The 12,958-nt window shown below is 37.3% G+C and overlaps 2 protein-coding genes across 2 annotated transcripts; both read right to left on the bottom strand.

The window, feature by feature from the left end:
- Positions 1-244: 244 nt before the first annotated feature.
- Positions 245-1,308, bottom strand: LOC101310110. The gene is made up of 2 exons (XM_004296876.1): positions 1,040-1,308; positions 245-876 (listed from the first exon to the last, which is right to left on the bottom strand). Exons 1-2 carry the CDS (start codon positions 1,163-1,165, stop codon positions 610-612), a joined length of 393 nt encoding a protein of 130 aa, XP_004296924.1. The 5' UTR covers positions 1,166-1,308; the 3' UTR covers positions 245-609.
- Positions 1,309-3,906: 2,598 nt separating this feature from the next.
- On the bottom strand, positions 3,907-8,175 carry LOC101310403 (NEDD8-activating enzyme E1 catalytic subunit-like). Its single transcript, XM_004296877.1, has 9 exons — positions 7,971-8,175; positions 7,717-7,880; positions 7,423-7,625; positions 6,227-6,459; positions 6,070-6,132; positions 5,921-5,977; positions 5,564-5,685; positions 4,672-4,789; positions 3,907-4,466 (listed from the first exon to the last, which is right to left on the bottom strand). Exons 1-9 carry the CDS (start codon positions 8,070-8,072, stop codon positions 4,176-4,178), a joined length of 1,353 nt encoding a protein of 450 aa, XP_004296925.1. The 5' UTR covers positions 8,073-8,175; the 3' UTR covers positions 3,907-4,175.
- Between the last annotated feature and the right edge of the window lie 4,783 nt (positions 8,176-12,958).

A 12,958-nucleotide genomic window follows, 5' to 3' on the forward strand; every position in this document is an offset into this window, starting at 1 on the left:
GAGAGAGAGAGAGGGTAAAAAATTGAGGGAAAACAGTAACAAGGGCTATTTTAGTCATTTTTGTCAAGATTGATGTCATTTTGAAAGTTTAAAGATAAAACTGATTAAAAAAAAGATGAGATGTCAGACTGATTTTATACCTAAAGTTCAGGGGAGTAAACTGAAATTTTTCCTTATGTTTTTATTTGGATTCATAAGATCGTTTGAGTCTCACTACACCTCCACTCAAATTGCAATAATCCCATTTTCCATAAAATTATATTGGCCAAGAAGTTCGATTACATTATTTAGCTGGTTATCAACTGATACAAAATATGAATAAAACAATTTGATTAATAGCATCTAATTGATGACTTAGAAAGCTCATTCTGTATCCAACCTAACAATAACCTTACATGTTCCCAATTGGAGGCTTCTAAACCTTTGGTTATGCCTCCCCCTTTACAGAATCTGTAGCTTTATTCTCCTTGACCTGCCATACATGTACATCTTCATCACCATTTATAACTGAAAAAGTAGTGTCATAAACTCCTTGAAGTGCCTGACCAAATTTGGCCCAAAAGGGATTTGTCAGTGGAAATTTTATTTCATTGTAAACTTGTTTCTCTTCTACTCTCTGCCATTTCTTGCTCTAAAAGCAAAGTCTGAAGGCAATTGGGAAACCATTTTCCTGTTGCGCTGATCAGCTAATTGTGATCTGCTTTGGGATTTTGTGTTGTTGTATGCATTAGTGTATTTCCCTTGCCTGTTTTGCTTTCTTCTCGGCACTGTCGATTGCGGGATAAAAACTCCAGTTCCTTTGGTTTCTCTCTTGCAAGATTGCTCATACACATAAGCAGGCACTTGCGCTGGTTGATGAATTGCACAAGAGAAAGCCTGCAAACAAAGACACACAAAGTTAAAACCATGTCATGCGCTGCTCTCGCCCAAGTAAGCTTAACTTCCAAAGTTCTACTCAGATCCGGTGCATTTTTCTATCACAGGAACTAAGCAATCAAAGTGCATAAGGGGTATATGTCCTAGTGAGTAAATAATGTACCTGAAGAGAAACAGAGGGGCAAGAGGCAATAGGGTCTTGATCATCATCATCCATGATAAGAAGAGAGATTTGCTTAGTCAAGTCTGCAAAGAACAAGTCATCTTCAAGCTCCATGGCCATTTCCATACTTCTTCTTCTGCCCAATCTAGCAATAGGGGTCTGTCTGTGCAAGTCTCTTCAAGCTCAAGTTCTCCCTGAAAATCCAATGGGGGAATCAGTAGGATTTAAATAGGAGAAGGAGGCATGGGATGATGGGTACACATGGAGTTGTAAACCCATGTGGAGAGGTGGGGTATTAGCAGTGGCAGTTGGACCTATCTGTAAATTAAGTCTTAGAGCCCCCACAGGAATCATGTAGTGTGTCATCATATTATCCAATTGCACCAAAAGAGATTAGGAACAGCCGGCAACAACCCACATTCAGATATCAAATCCGATCCAAGATAGGCTCAAAAAATCTCCAGCAAAACTTAGACACTTGGTTGTGAATGAGTTCTCTGCCTCTCATCCATATTTTTCCTTAGGGAGTACTACTTCTGTGGTTCAAGATTCATATAAACATAGTCATATATAGTATATTGATGTCACCTAGTGCTTATCTCCTGTCTTTATGGATATTTTAGTATAATAGTGGCAAAGGGGGGGAACTATTGTCATTCTATGATCGATGCACGAGTCCAAATCCTCTGCTAGGTGTTCCTCGATCTACTTGGCTTTGTATGATCTTTGTCGTTTATTATAGATCTAATGTTGCGTGCAAGCAAATATCAGTAAGTTTTTCGAACACTTTCAAGCATGCAAGATCAATAAGGTGATTGAATTGCTTCGATTCTCAAGACTTCAGATGTAAGACAAAGTGTTCAATAAATTGTCTTAAAGAAACTGTGCAATAGCAAGAGCAGTGAACTCTCCACTTTTGCAAGAGTAGAAACTGTGCAAGAGTAGTGAACTCTCCACTTTTGAGCGTGTAGGGTACATGGATCTAGCTAGTGAGGATGTACAAAGGCAATTAACCCGGTATGCAAAACTTTTGTTACGCTTTCTCTCTTTTAGGGTGTCGGAGCAAGATGTTTGTTAAATGTTTGTAAACCAAGTTAGGTAAATCAATAGGTACCAAGGTTAACACATGCCTAAAAAGCTTAAGACAATGTATACGACGAATTCCTAGAGAGGCAAGAGCAACTAGGCAACTAAAGGAAAAGAGCGATAAATTCATGAATTCGTCGTAGTCGAGATCTAAATGCTAAAACCCTCAAGCTTGTAATGCACGGCCAGAACTGAAACAAGTATGGACTGCAGAGAATCTAGTTGCAAGATTCACACCTTGTAGGCTTGTACATGTATAAGACAGAAGAGGATAAGTGATGGGTGCCTCAAAATGAAAGTTTGCATGAGAGGAAAATATCACCAGAGGATGAAAATAGCACACCATTTGTGACATGGTTAAGCAACATGTTGGTCTCAGACAGAATACTCATACAGACTGTAAATCCTTGTCAAACCAACCTTGGAGTCAAGCAGAGTGGGGCAACTACTCATAAGTAAGAGAAAATAGACATCTTTGGTGCTTCTCACCTCTCCCATTCCTCTTTAAGAAACATAACAGGGAAAGAAGAATATCAACAAAAAGGCATAGAGCTGGTGCTGTCATACACTAGGCTCCAACTGTTTCAGTCAGTCAATTTGTTTACTAGCATCAAACTTAGTAACAAAGATTATTCTACTTTCCAGTTTCCACTTGGTGATATTTATAGTCTCATATCTCAGGCCTCCAGCTGCATTTGAACTTTTTACTCGCTTCTTGGAAAGCAACTGGGTTGGAGTTACATGTATGTGGGTGCTCTGTGGTCCACGTTCTGCTTCGACATTCCTGGCTGGCGTTGCCTGAGCTTTGTGGTTAATGGAAATTTTCATGACCCCTCAATATTATCCTCAAACAATAATAATGTTTAGGTTATCATTGCAGGCATTGAATAAAAATCATTAGTGTAAAAAATTGTCCTCAGTTTTTGGGATGGAATGTTGGGACAGTGGGGATACTAGAATTGAACTAGATGCTAATTCTAAATTCGTTCCTATTAATTGGGATTTGAAATTTTGAACCAATTAACTAGAATCCATACCCATGCATAAGTAGATATAACTCATTTAGCTGACACTTCAGGTTGGATTTTAGGTAGTTCCTCAAAATGCGGTTTACCTAGCACTCTCACGTCACGATAGAAATTCTATCGGATCAGCTACTTAGAATGATTCAACGGAATTTACTAGCAGAAAAATCCCCTCAATATTCATTAGATATCAAAATGTTGTCAACATAGGACTGCCATTGTAGGATTGATAGTTAAGATTCAGAATAGACATGCTTTGGCAATACTAGGCAGATTGAAAAAGAAGAAACGCCACCACAAGGAAATTACTTGATATTCAGACAGCTATCCGAAAATGACTTGGTGTGATATTGGGATCTTTGAGTTCTCCTTGCCTCCTTGACGATGAAACATCAGAATCTTTGGGTTTCTTTTTTTGAACCTTTGGGTTTGAGACTAGCAGAAAAGTTACAATGAAATCCCTCATATTTACAAGAGGGCATTATCTACCAAGTTTTCCAAATGAAACTGAAACGAGAAAAGGCAGGATAGGTTCATTGATACAATCCCATACTACCTTATTTAGTATTTACGGCAACTGCAACTCCCAGTATGACAGTATCTAATCCAACTCATTTTCATGTTGTACTCAAAACCATTCTCCTAGTAGGTAAGCTCAGATATTAAAGAAACAAAAATGTACAAAAATAGTAATATCACTAGGTTAAAAATGCATGAAGCATACGTGTCCTAGCTATTTGGGGAACATAGGAATATGACAAAAGCCCTGCATTTTTCATCAAAATGATTACTGAAAGCACCTGAGAACAGTAAAATCTCATTGCTATCTCCAAGCCATCAATCAAATTACTGATGCTTTCTTAGATGACTTCAGAAACAAAAAATTACAGGTCCGAATGGTAATCAACCTTTGCCTCACCGAATTGTGTGCTCGCTTCAACCATTATAGAGAATAGACAATCTTCTAAAGTTAAAAAAAAAAGTCCTGGCGTCGGATTAGATGTTGCAGTATAAATAATATAAACTCATGCCCCGCCTGCTGCAGTCTCCATATCTGTAATTCCATCAACTCCCTTGAAAGCAACTCGTAACTTTCTCACAACCGAAGTCTTTTTGTCGTTCTTGTCAGTAGTACCAGTAGCATGGACAACATCCTTGGGAATTTTTCCCATTAGGTCATAGAGAGACTTGCTTAAGTTTGATCTGGTCATCTCTTCCAGTACAGGTGGTGCTTGCATGTACAGATTCTTCCCTCTATGCGCAATGCTTGCTTTTGACAACAGCAATTTAGGGTGTTCTTCAAGTAGCTCAATGAACTGTTGATCACAAGTTCAATTGGCAAGGATTAGAAAAGCAAACACTTTATTTGATCTTATGAGCACTACAACAAGGACTCGAGCACTATGGACTCTAGCATCATTTAGACTACTTATACCAGTAAGTACTCTTCATCAAGACCTTTCTTCTCTCACTATTCATGATTCACAGAAATCCAATAAAAACATAGGACACTGAAAGTACCTTTTCCAAAGTAACTGAGGTGTCCAGCTCAATTAGAACACCTGGCCCACATACAAGACATTCTTTGTCCCTGACAAACTCTGTCACTTTCGTGTGGAGACCTTGTGCACCATTATACCTACAAAAAGTTCCGATCACTTAAATCCTTTGTTTGATTAGATTATAACTACAAACACAATGTTCACTTTATTCTTCACAGTGATATTTAACGGTAAGCTGGCAGAATGGAAACCCAGTAACAATGACAAGATGACTGTGAGTCCCATATATATATGATGCCACAGTAAGAGAATAAAAGATTTTTGATGCCTACAACTATGCAGAATGTTGGCTGCTACAAACCTATCATTAACTGAGATCAATCATCCACAGAGGTGGCCAAAAAGAGGTTGGAATGCAATGATACATCAAACATTACTGATTATAATGAAATAACTAACTGCATACATATAACACATACAAATTACAAAAACTTAGTGGGATTCCTTAGTGAGAACCCACTTTTTGCCCCAACACTTCATATCACCAGGCAGAGACCATACTTGTTATCAGGCATGAATAAGAAATTGGAGGACAAATGTTATCAGAACTGTAAACACAAAGTAGACACATAACTGGAAGTCTTTCTAATTTTGATTCCCTTTGTCGCAGAATCTAGACAGTATGTTGCTAGTATAATAGTAAGTGCTAATATAAGCAGTGTACAAGCATTTCTAATAGATCACAGTGTTATATGATTTCTCAAACAAGAAAATGATTGGACATACTGTTATGATTATACATAGTAAATGATACTCCAACAGATCTGTTATACAACCAAAATATGGTTTATGCTTCTAGGAAATGATTTAGGAATATATAGTGTAGTTATTAATGAGTAAGAGTAACACACGTTAGATAGTTCGTTAGAGTTTTACTGCATCCAGATGCAATCTTCAATGTTTCTAGTGCACATGCAGCTGATATAATCGCATTTGTGGAAGCAATAGCCGGTATGATGTTCTTCACAACCCCCTGTAGACAACATAATCAGCTTCCAACAAGAGTGATAGATAAAAGTTCAAAAGCTGTAAGCCACTGAAACATGGTATTTCGTTACCCAAAGGTTTAACGTCCTAAATCCTTTTCCCACCCACATGATTTAACAGCAGAAGCCAAATTATGCAGTAATGTTGTAGAGATATTTGAAGAATTGCATATATATTTTTGAAGAAAATAATCTTAGGGTAACTACTTCAAGTATATATACCTGAGTGAGAGACAATGTAACTCCTGGAATACCAAATAGCTCAGCTCTCTTGGTAGCCTATTGGATGGGAAAAAAATAAATAAATAAAAGAAACATAATCAAAGTCCGTAAGATATAGATTAATCACTAAATAATTGCACATAACTGACCTCATCGTATACCCACTTCATATGACCAGGGTCATCTGGATCAAAAGTCTCTCCACTCTGTACCTATATGTAGAATGCAAGTTTAGATCGCAAATTGATGTAATATCTTTTTTAGTAAAAGCAGTGCAAAGACAGAACATAATGATTGATCCATTACCTCATGCCATTTAATTAGGTGAGCATATTCAATACAATGAGCAGCAGTTCTAGGGGTTTCTGCAAGTGTGCATAAAGGAAACTTCACTTGAGGGGGGAAAAGCCAGATTGTACACTCAAAGCATGGAGTCATCCCTGGCATAATGACCCTAGCATGTCCTTGAAAACCTTCAGTCCCACCATCTACCATAGGTTTGACAGTTTCTTCTAGTGGTTTATCATCAGCATCATACTCTGCCAAATGAAAAATTAAACCGCCACACTAGCTAAACTATAGTGGTACAGTAAAAACAAGTCATTCCTCAGAATTCTCCATAGGAACCATAAATAGAAACGCGGGAAATATTAGCAGAAATAGAAATTTTAGGCGCAATAGAATGGAATGCTTTAACCGGGGTGGGTGAACCCTCAAAGATATCAGGTGCCCACATATATGAGTCAAAAGAAATGTGGAGTCCGAGGGGGAGGGGGTTTTCTTCGGGCTCGAGAGAGGGAATAAATAGACAGGGCCCCGCAGGTTTTAAATTGGTTGCAGGGGAATTCACACAAAAGGGAACGAGGAATTCAAAAAAAAAAAAGTACCTCTCTGAACCGAACGTGAAAGTTGTTTTCCATCAGACAGCTGTTCCCGTAACTCTACTCTCGACTTGGATTATATATCCAAAAAGGTCCTGATCTAACAGGTATCATGGAATACCCAGGATAACAAAATGCACTTAAAATAATCCTAGTGTTGCATTATGCAAATGTCACCTAAACAAGTTCAGAAGACCTAATACTAGAGATGAAAGTTGAAGACAAAATTGAACCGATTGCGACACATAAAAGCTGAAATATATTTATCAAACATTTCAATAAGCAAGCTTAATGACCAAAATATATCATATATATACATATATTATATGTGTGTGTATGTGTGTGTGTCTGATGTCTAGCCTAACTTGAACCCTCTGCAGGTTTTGAGGATTTATTCTAGTAAGGTCTATATCTTCTGTTTTCTAAGATATCAGTGATAACGCATAAAAGACTACAACCAGGTCCAGAATCATCAGCAAATAAACACGTCTAATTCACTTGTTAAACTACAAAAACTTGATTATTGGCAGCACCTAAAGTCATGTCATACTTCTAATAATCACACTACAAGTGGGAGAGCTGATAAAATACGAGCAAAGACGATAGGACAGAGACACATACCAAGAAAGCTACAAGCAACAGAGTTGATGTAGCTGCGAGCCTCAATCGAATCGAGACCAAGAGCAATAATGCTGAAATTGCTGTAGAAGTCAAGCTCTTTGTCCTCAATCCGGCAAAAGTGGGGAATGATATTAACCCCAGTAACTCTTTGCATCACTCGTTTCGCCGCCACCTCAGCCTTGGGCTTTCCCACATCTTCAAGCCTGCAACAACAACATTTTTTCATTATACCATTGCGAAAACTTCATAATACTTTCAACACATAACAAGTGAATGAAAAGTTGAAATCAAAACCTGAATAGGAACTGACGATTGAGGTTAGTGACCTCAATGCGATCCATGTCGATGACCTCGAGCTCTCGAAACCCAGAAAGAGCCAAGTCCTTGAGCAATTCACAGCCCAAGCCACCGGCCCCGACCACCAACACCCTGACGTACTCCTTCAGGTCATCTCTCAGCTACAGAACAAATTTTCAAAATCAATCAAGAATCCCTAAACAAAAATCAACCGAAAAATTTGAAAATTGTGAGGAGAGAGGGGGGTTTACTCCTGGGCCGGGTTCGAAGTTGGATCCGATGAGATTGCCGGGTCGGAGGAGGAGCTTGTCGAGGTCCCTCGATCGGCTCTGTTGGACTGTAGATTCCACCATTGTTGATTGGTAGCCGTCTCTGTGTGTGATTTCGGTGCTGCTGATAAACCCCAACCTTGGAGAAAGATGGAGCTTGAATTTCACGCTCTCAAGATCCTCTTCTTTCTACATTTATGTATTACAAACCCGGGTCTTTAATACGGGTCGGTACCCTTATTCTCGATTGAGAAATACCTTTCAAATACTACACACATTTTCTTTTTGTTTTCTGTTTTTGTTTTTTTTAGTAATGGACTAATGAAATACACCACTACGAAGCAAACTTGTCATCGCACGGAAACTCTATTTTCTAGCATTTCAGGTTGCAGTATACATTTGAAAGATATGCTGTAAGAGAGTATTAAGGAAGCAAAATTGAGACCAGCTGTTTTGGTGTTTTGTCCCAAGTTGAATAAAAGAGTTCATGAAGTTTGATTCCAAAGTAGACCGACCATGTCTTTGAAGCAAACCAGTCATTACCTTTGTAGACACATATGTCTAATCAGTATAATTCGACAGCACTTAAACTGGGCATAACCGCCAGACTTGTTCATATCAAGACCATCAACAACAAGACAACAATAACAACTCTAATAAGCCACTCACCGCTTCGCAATTGGCGTTCGGACGCGCTAGCACGCACTCCGCCAATACCACTCAACATATGTCAAACAAGGATATTAGTCCCACATCAAGGAAGAGGAAAGGCTTTAGATACTTCTAACCTATAAATGGTAACTTCCTCTCTCTTCATTGAGGACGCGTTTACTACTTACCTACCGTTATTTTGTCGCTATCTACATTGACTGACTTAGGCATCGGAGCGTAGAAGACCGCCCAACTGTGGTCTCTCCTTTGACATCACTTTGTATTTGTATTGACAGGCTTTTAGGGAATTGAGGGTACTTGCACCGCTAGTCACTATTCACATTCACTGATACCAAGGATTGCTAACCCGCTAATCCATTGTATCAACAACCTTTAATAACTTGTGCCTAAGTACATCACAAGCGAAGCTCAAACTTGTTACAGATCATACTCGCCTGGTAGAGACATTCTGTAAGCAACTAATGAGAACAGATGCAAGGAAAGTAGCAAGCTCAAATCATGCATTTGTTTAGGAGCCGAAATGTGAGAATCTGTGAGGGCAATGTCACCTCACAAGATCCCGATACAAAAGAATCCTCTAGTAGTTAGTGAAGTACGTATGTGCGATACAAACTGACTAGAATTATGTGTAGCTAATGTTTGAAAAACCGACCGATGAGGCCATGAAGGATGGTACAGTGAGTACGTAGTTTGTGTAATAGGACTTCTGTTTTTCATAAAAAAAAAACAACAACCGTATCATTACATGCATGTTTGCATTTTTATGGTAGAAAGAGTGGTAAACAACTTAATCGTCAGTGTTGTTATAGCACGACAAATCGTCAATCTAGATGAAAATCTTCATTAGGGATCTAAAGTAATTTCCACTCTTTCTATTTGATGCATCTTTATCACGTCATAGTAAATTGTTCGATTCATATCTTGGAGCAACTGGCACACAGTCGACTTCTAAGAAACAAAGATTGCATCAATGTGAGGCTGTAGAGCAATTCGGATATCAATATTAGGTCTTACATTGGTCTAAAAAAGATAAACAATGCACATTTAAAATGGTACAACATTGAGAACGTATTATTTCTCTTGCGTTAGTTCAAATTTATTCACTTGCTTTTCATGGTAATAAATAGCAAATTGTGAAATCTAAAAAAAGGAAGATTAGTTGTGTACTTATACCCTTTTACTACGCATCCAATTTATGGACAACAAAAAAATCTTCAAAGTCAACAGAAGGGCAAAGTAATGTGGTTCACCTCAATTTGGCTTCGTCCAGGGCAACTATTAATCCACTAACGCCAAACTAAAATGTTGGGTAACCAATAATAGATTTCCTCTCAACCCTTCCCAACAGAGAATCTCATCTACACTAAAATGAGAAAGTATCAGCCAAGGGAATAACACTGGAAGAACAAAAGAATATGTTAGACTACCACATACAAGTCCACAACTGATGTCAATTTTTACCGAGCCACAGATAATATTTCCGTATGCCCAAATCTCTAAAATATGGTTTGACACTTGAAAGTATAAGCGCCGATAAGCTCACAATATGCTCCACAACCATGTATGAGCTGTCATAAACAAGCCTACGGTACCAAACTATCCAAGGTCCTCCTAGACTTGTTTAGCAAGTCACTGCAGCAGTGGGTTTAAGATAACTCTAAGTGTAAAAATCCAGAGTCTGTAAATTTGTAGAAATAAAAAGTTTCTTAATTTTAAATCAACAAGGAATGACGATTGCACATGTTATTGAAGAATGAACTATTAGCCAAACAGGTTATAGATATATTTTTATTTCATAACTCATAACTTAATGTAAAATTTAAGGTGTCACAAATATTTAACTCATTACTTACATCCCGTAAGAAAATGGTAAATTGATTATGATACATATATAGTGCATATGAGTCTCGAATCAATAATTGAGTTCCGGCTACTGATTTGATACATGTTTGGTCCACAAATTCGCCTCTGAGTCTACCACATTTCCTTGTACATGTAGCATTCCATCCTCACCCCTGCAATACCGAGCCCAAACCTCTCTATTTAAAAGTATCAAACAACTTAGTTTTTAGAGGATAACACTTATATACACATGCACTAGCTCTCTTATAGAGTTATATCAAATGCAAAAGGAAAGTTATTGGATTTGTGTTATGGAAACATTATTATATAATATATAAAAACATAATAAACAATATCAAACATAGGATTAAAAAACACACCAAGACTACGATGGAGTAAGATTTTGTTGAAGAGATTAATTATAGGTTCTACATGTCACTCATAAATAAAGTTAACAAATTGAAATTGTGGCCAAACTATGAGATATTTCATGATTAATATGATTCTCAAATGCACATGTAAAGAGAGAAATATCGAAATGAAAAACTAAGAAGTTGACTACACATATCAAAATATTTTTAGTACATCAACACAACCAAAACAAAGAACACTATTTTAAAAAGAAAAGCACAGAACACAAAGCTCAATCAAAAAGAAAAGTAAAGAACACAAACCTCAATAAAAAAGAAAATAATAGTTGTCACTCCGCCCGACCTCAAAATAAATCAAAAAAGTTAAAATGATTCATAGCGAATCAATAAAGATTAATCAAACTTTTGGTGCGAGTTCAGTTTTGTGAAATGAATAGTTCTAGTGAAAGTTAGCAGTCATGGCCAATCGTACATTTGTTTGATCTTATTGAACTTTTCTCTAAGTTTTTTACTAAGATAATATTTAGATGTTGACTTAATGTATGAACGGTTTGATTATAGATTTAATCTTTAGTTTGTCTCTTAATGGTTTAAAAGTTACCTGTCTCATGGCTAACCCTCTGTTAATAGTGAAGGATGATAGTATAATTTCCGAAGTTGTTCCTGCATGCAAATGAGAATATGAAAACTAAGATAATATGTCGAACTATTATTATTTGTTTACGTTTTTTTATGTTATGATAAACACTTTAAATGAAAATGATTATGATTACTGAAATATGCAATTGTTATGGTAATTAATGTTCCTAGTTGACTCAGTTATGTTTCTTTTGATTTGTTTACTTACACATCGTTATTCACTTTTTTTAGCATATGTAGGAAATGGCTAAATTCTCCTAGATGATCGTTATCCTTTAGATGTAGCCTCTTGGCCAAACAGTATAGGGATTCTGGGTACGGAGTTTGATACTCTTCATGGTTTGTGTCAGCTATCATAGTCAATGTGTACCTTCCTCCAGAATTGATAACTATGTTGTCAACTATTGTTTGACAACTATGTTGTCAATGTCTAGTTTGCCTTTTAAGTTTTCATTTCTCAGCACGAATGACATAATCTAGACATATCGAGAGTTCCATTGGAGATATACTTGCGCTTTAAGACACTTAAGAATCAAATGTATGAACAAAGTATTGATGACAAACAGAATCCGGAAGTTTACAAAGATTACACTATTTTCTTTCTTTGACACTCATACGGTAACCAATAACCTGCATTTAGCTAACAATGACATTCTTCTTTGATATATCAGTATATTAATGTGAGTTGAGGCTTCCTCACAGGTTGGGCGGCTACTCCACTAGCCTCCTCATCTTTGATACTTCTCCCCTGCCCCTGGTTAAATATTGGTATATTGAGTCATATATATTTGCCTTGTGGATGACTCTCTAGGCCTCATCATTTAGCCCTTCAGCCCTAGCCATCCCTACCTCGTAAGGTCGAAGGCCGACCTGTTCATCCATATGGACAAGTCAGCCCTAGCCTTTCTCAAATAGGGTATGGTAAGAGTCAAGAAATTGAAGCCCGAACCTACCCTACGACCCGCCTCTATTAAGCCATTTAAGTCCAAGCTCGACTCATTCTTAAAAGCCTGCCCTTTTAGGTTCTTAATAGTTTTCTATTTTTAAAAATATGTTTATTCTTTTCTTATATATAATATAACATATGTAATTGGTTTTGTATGACTTCTAGCCCTCAAATGTTGTTTCTTCTTTGCTCTTCTTCTATTAATTTTATTAGAATATCGTTGAGGATCGGCTAGGAAAAACCCAGGATTTTTAAATTACTATGAAAAAAAAATTGCATTAGCCATGGCATAGTGTCGTTGCTAAAATATCATTTGTCATCGCAAATGACTTTTCGTGACGGTTAGGCGAAGATAAAGCTTCGATTGCAAATAATGGCGTCACCAATTGATGACGACAATTAAGCCGTCACAGGAGCATTAGCGACGACATAGGTGTTGTCGCAAGAATATGTGACGATGCAATTACCATCGCCAAATCATTAGTGACACCACCATTCGC

The sequence above is a fragment of the Fragaria vesca genome, linkage group LG4, assembly GCF_000184155.1.
Source record: "Fragaria vesca subsp. vesca linkage group LG4, FraVesHawaii_1.0, whole genome shotgun sequence".
Taxonomy (NCBI): Eukaryota; Viridiplantae; Streptophyta; class Magnoliopsida; order Rosales; family Rosaceae; genus Fragaria; species Fragaria vesca.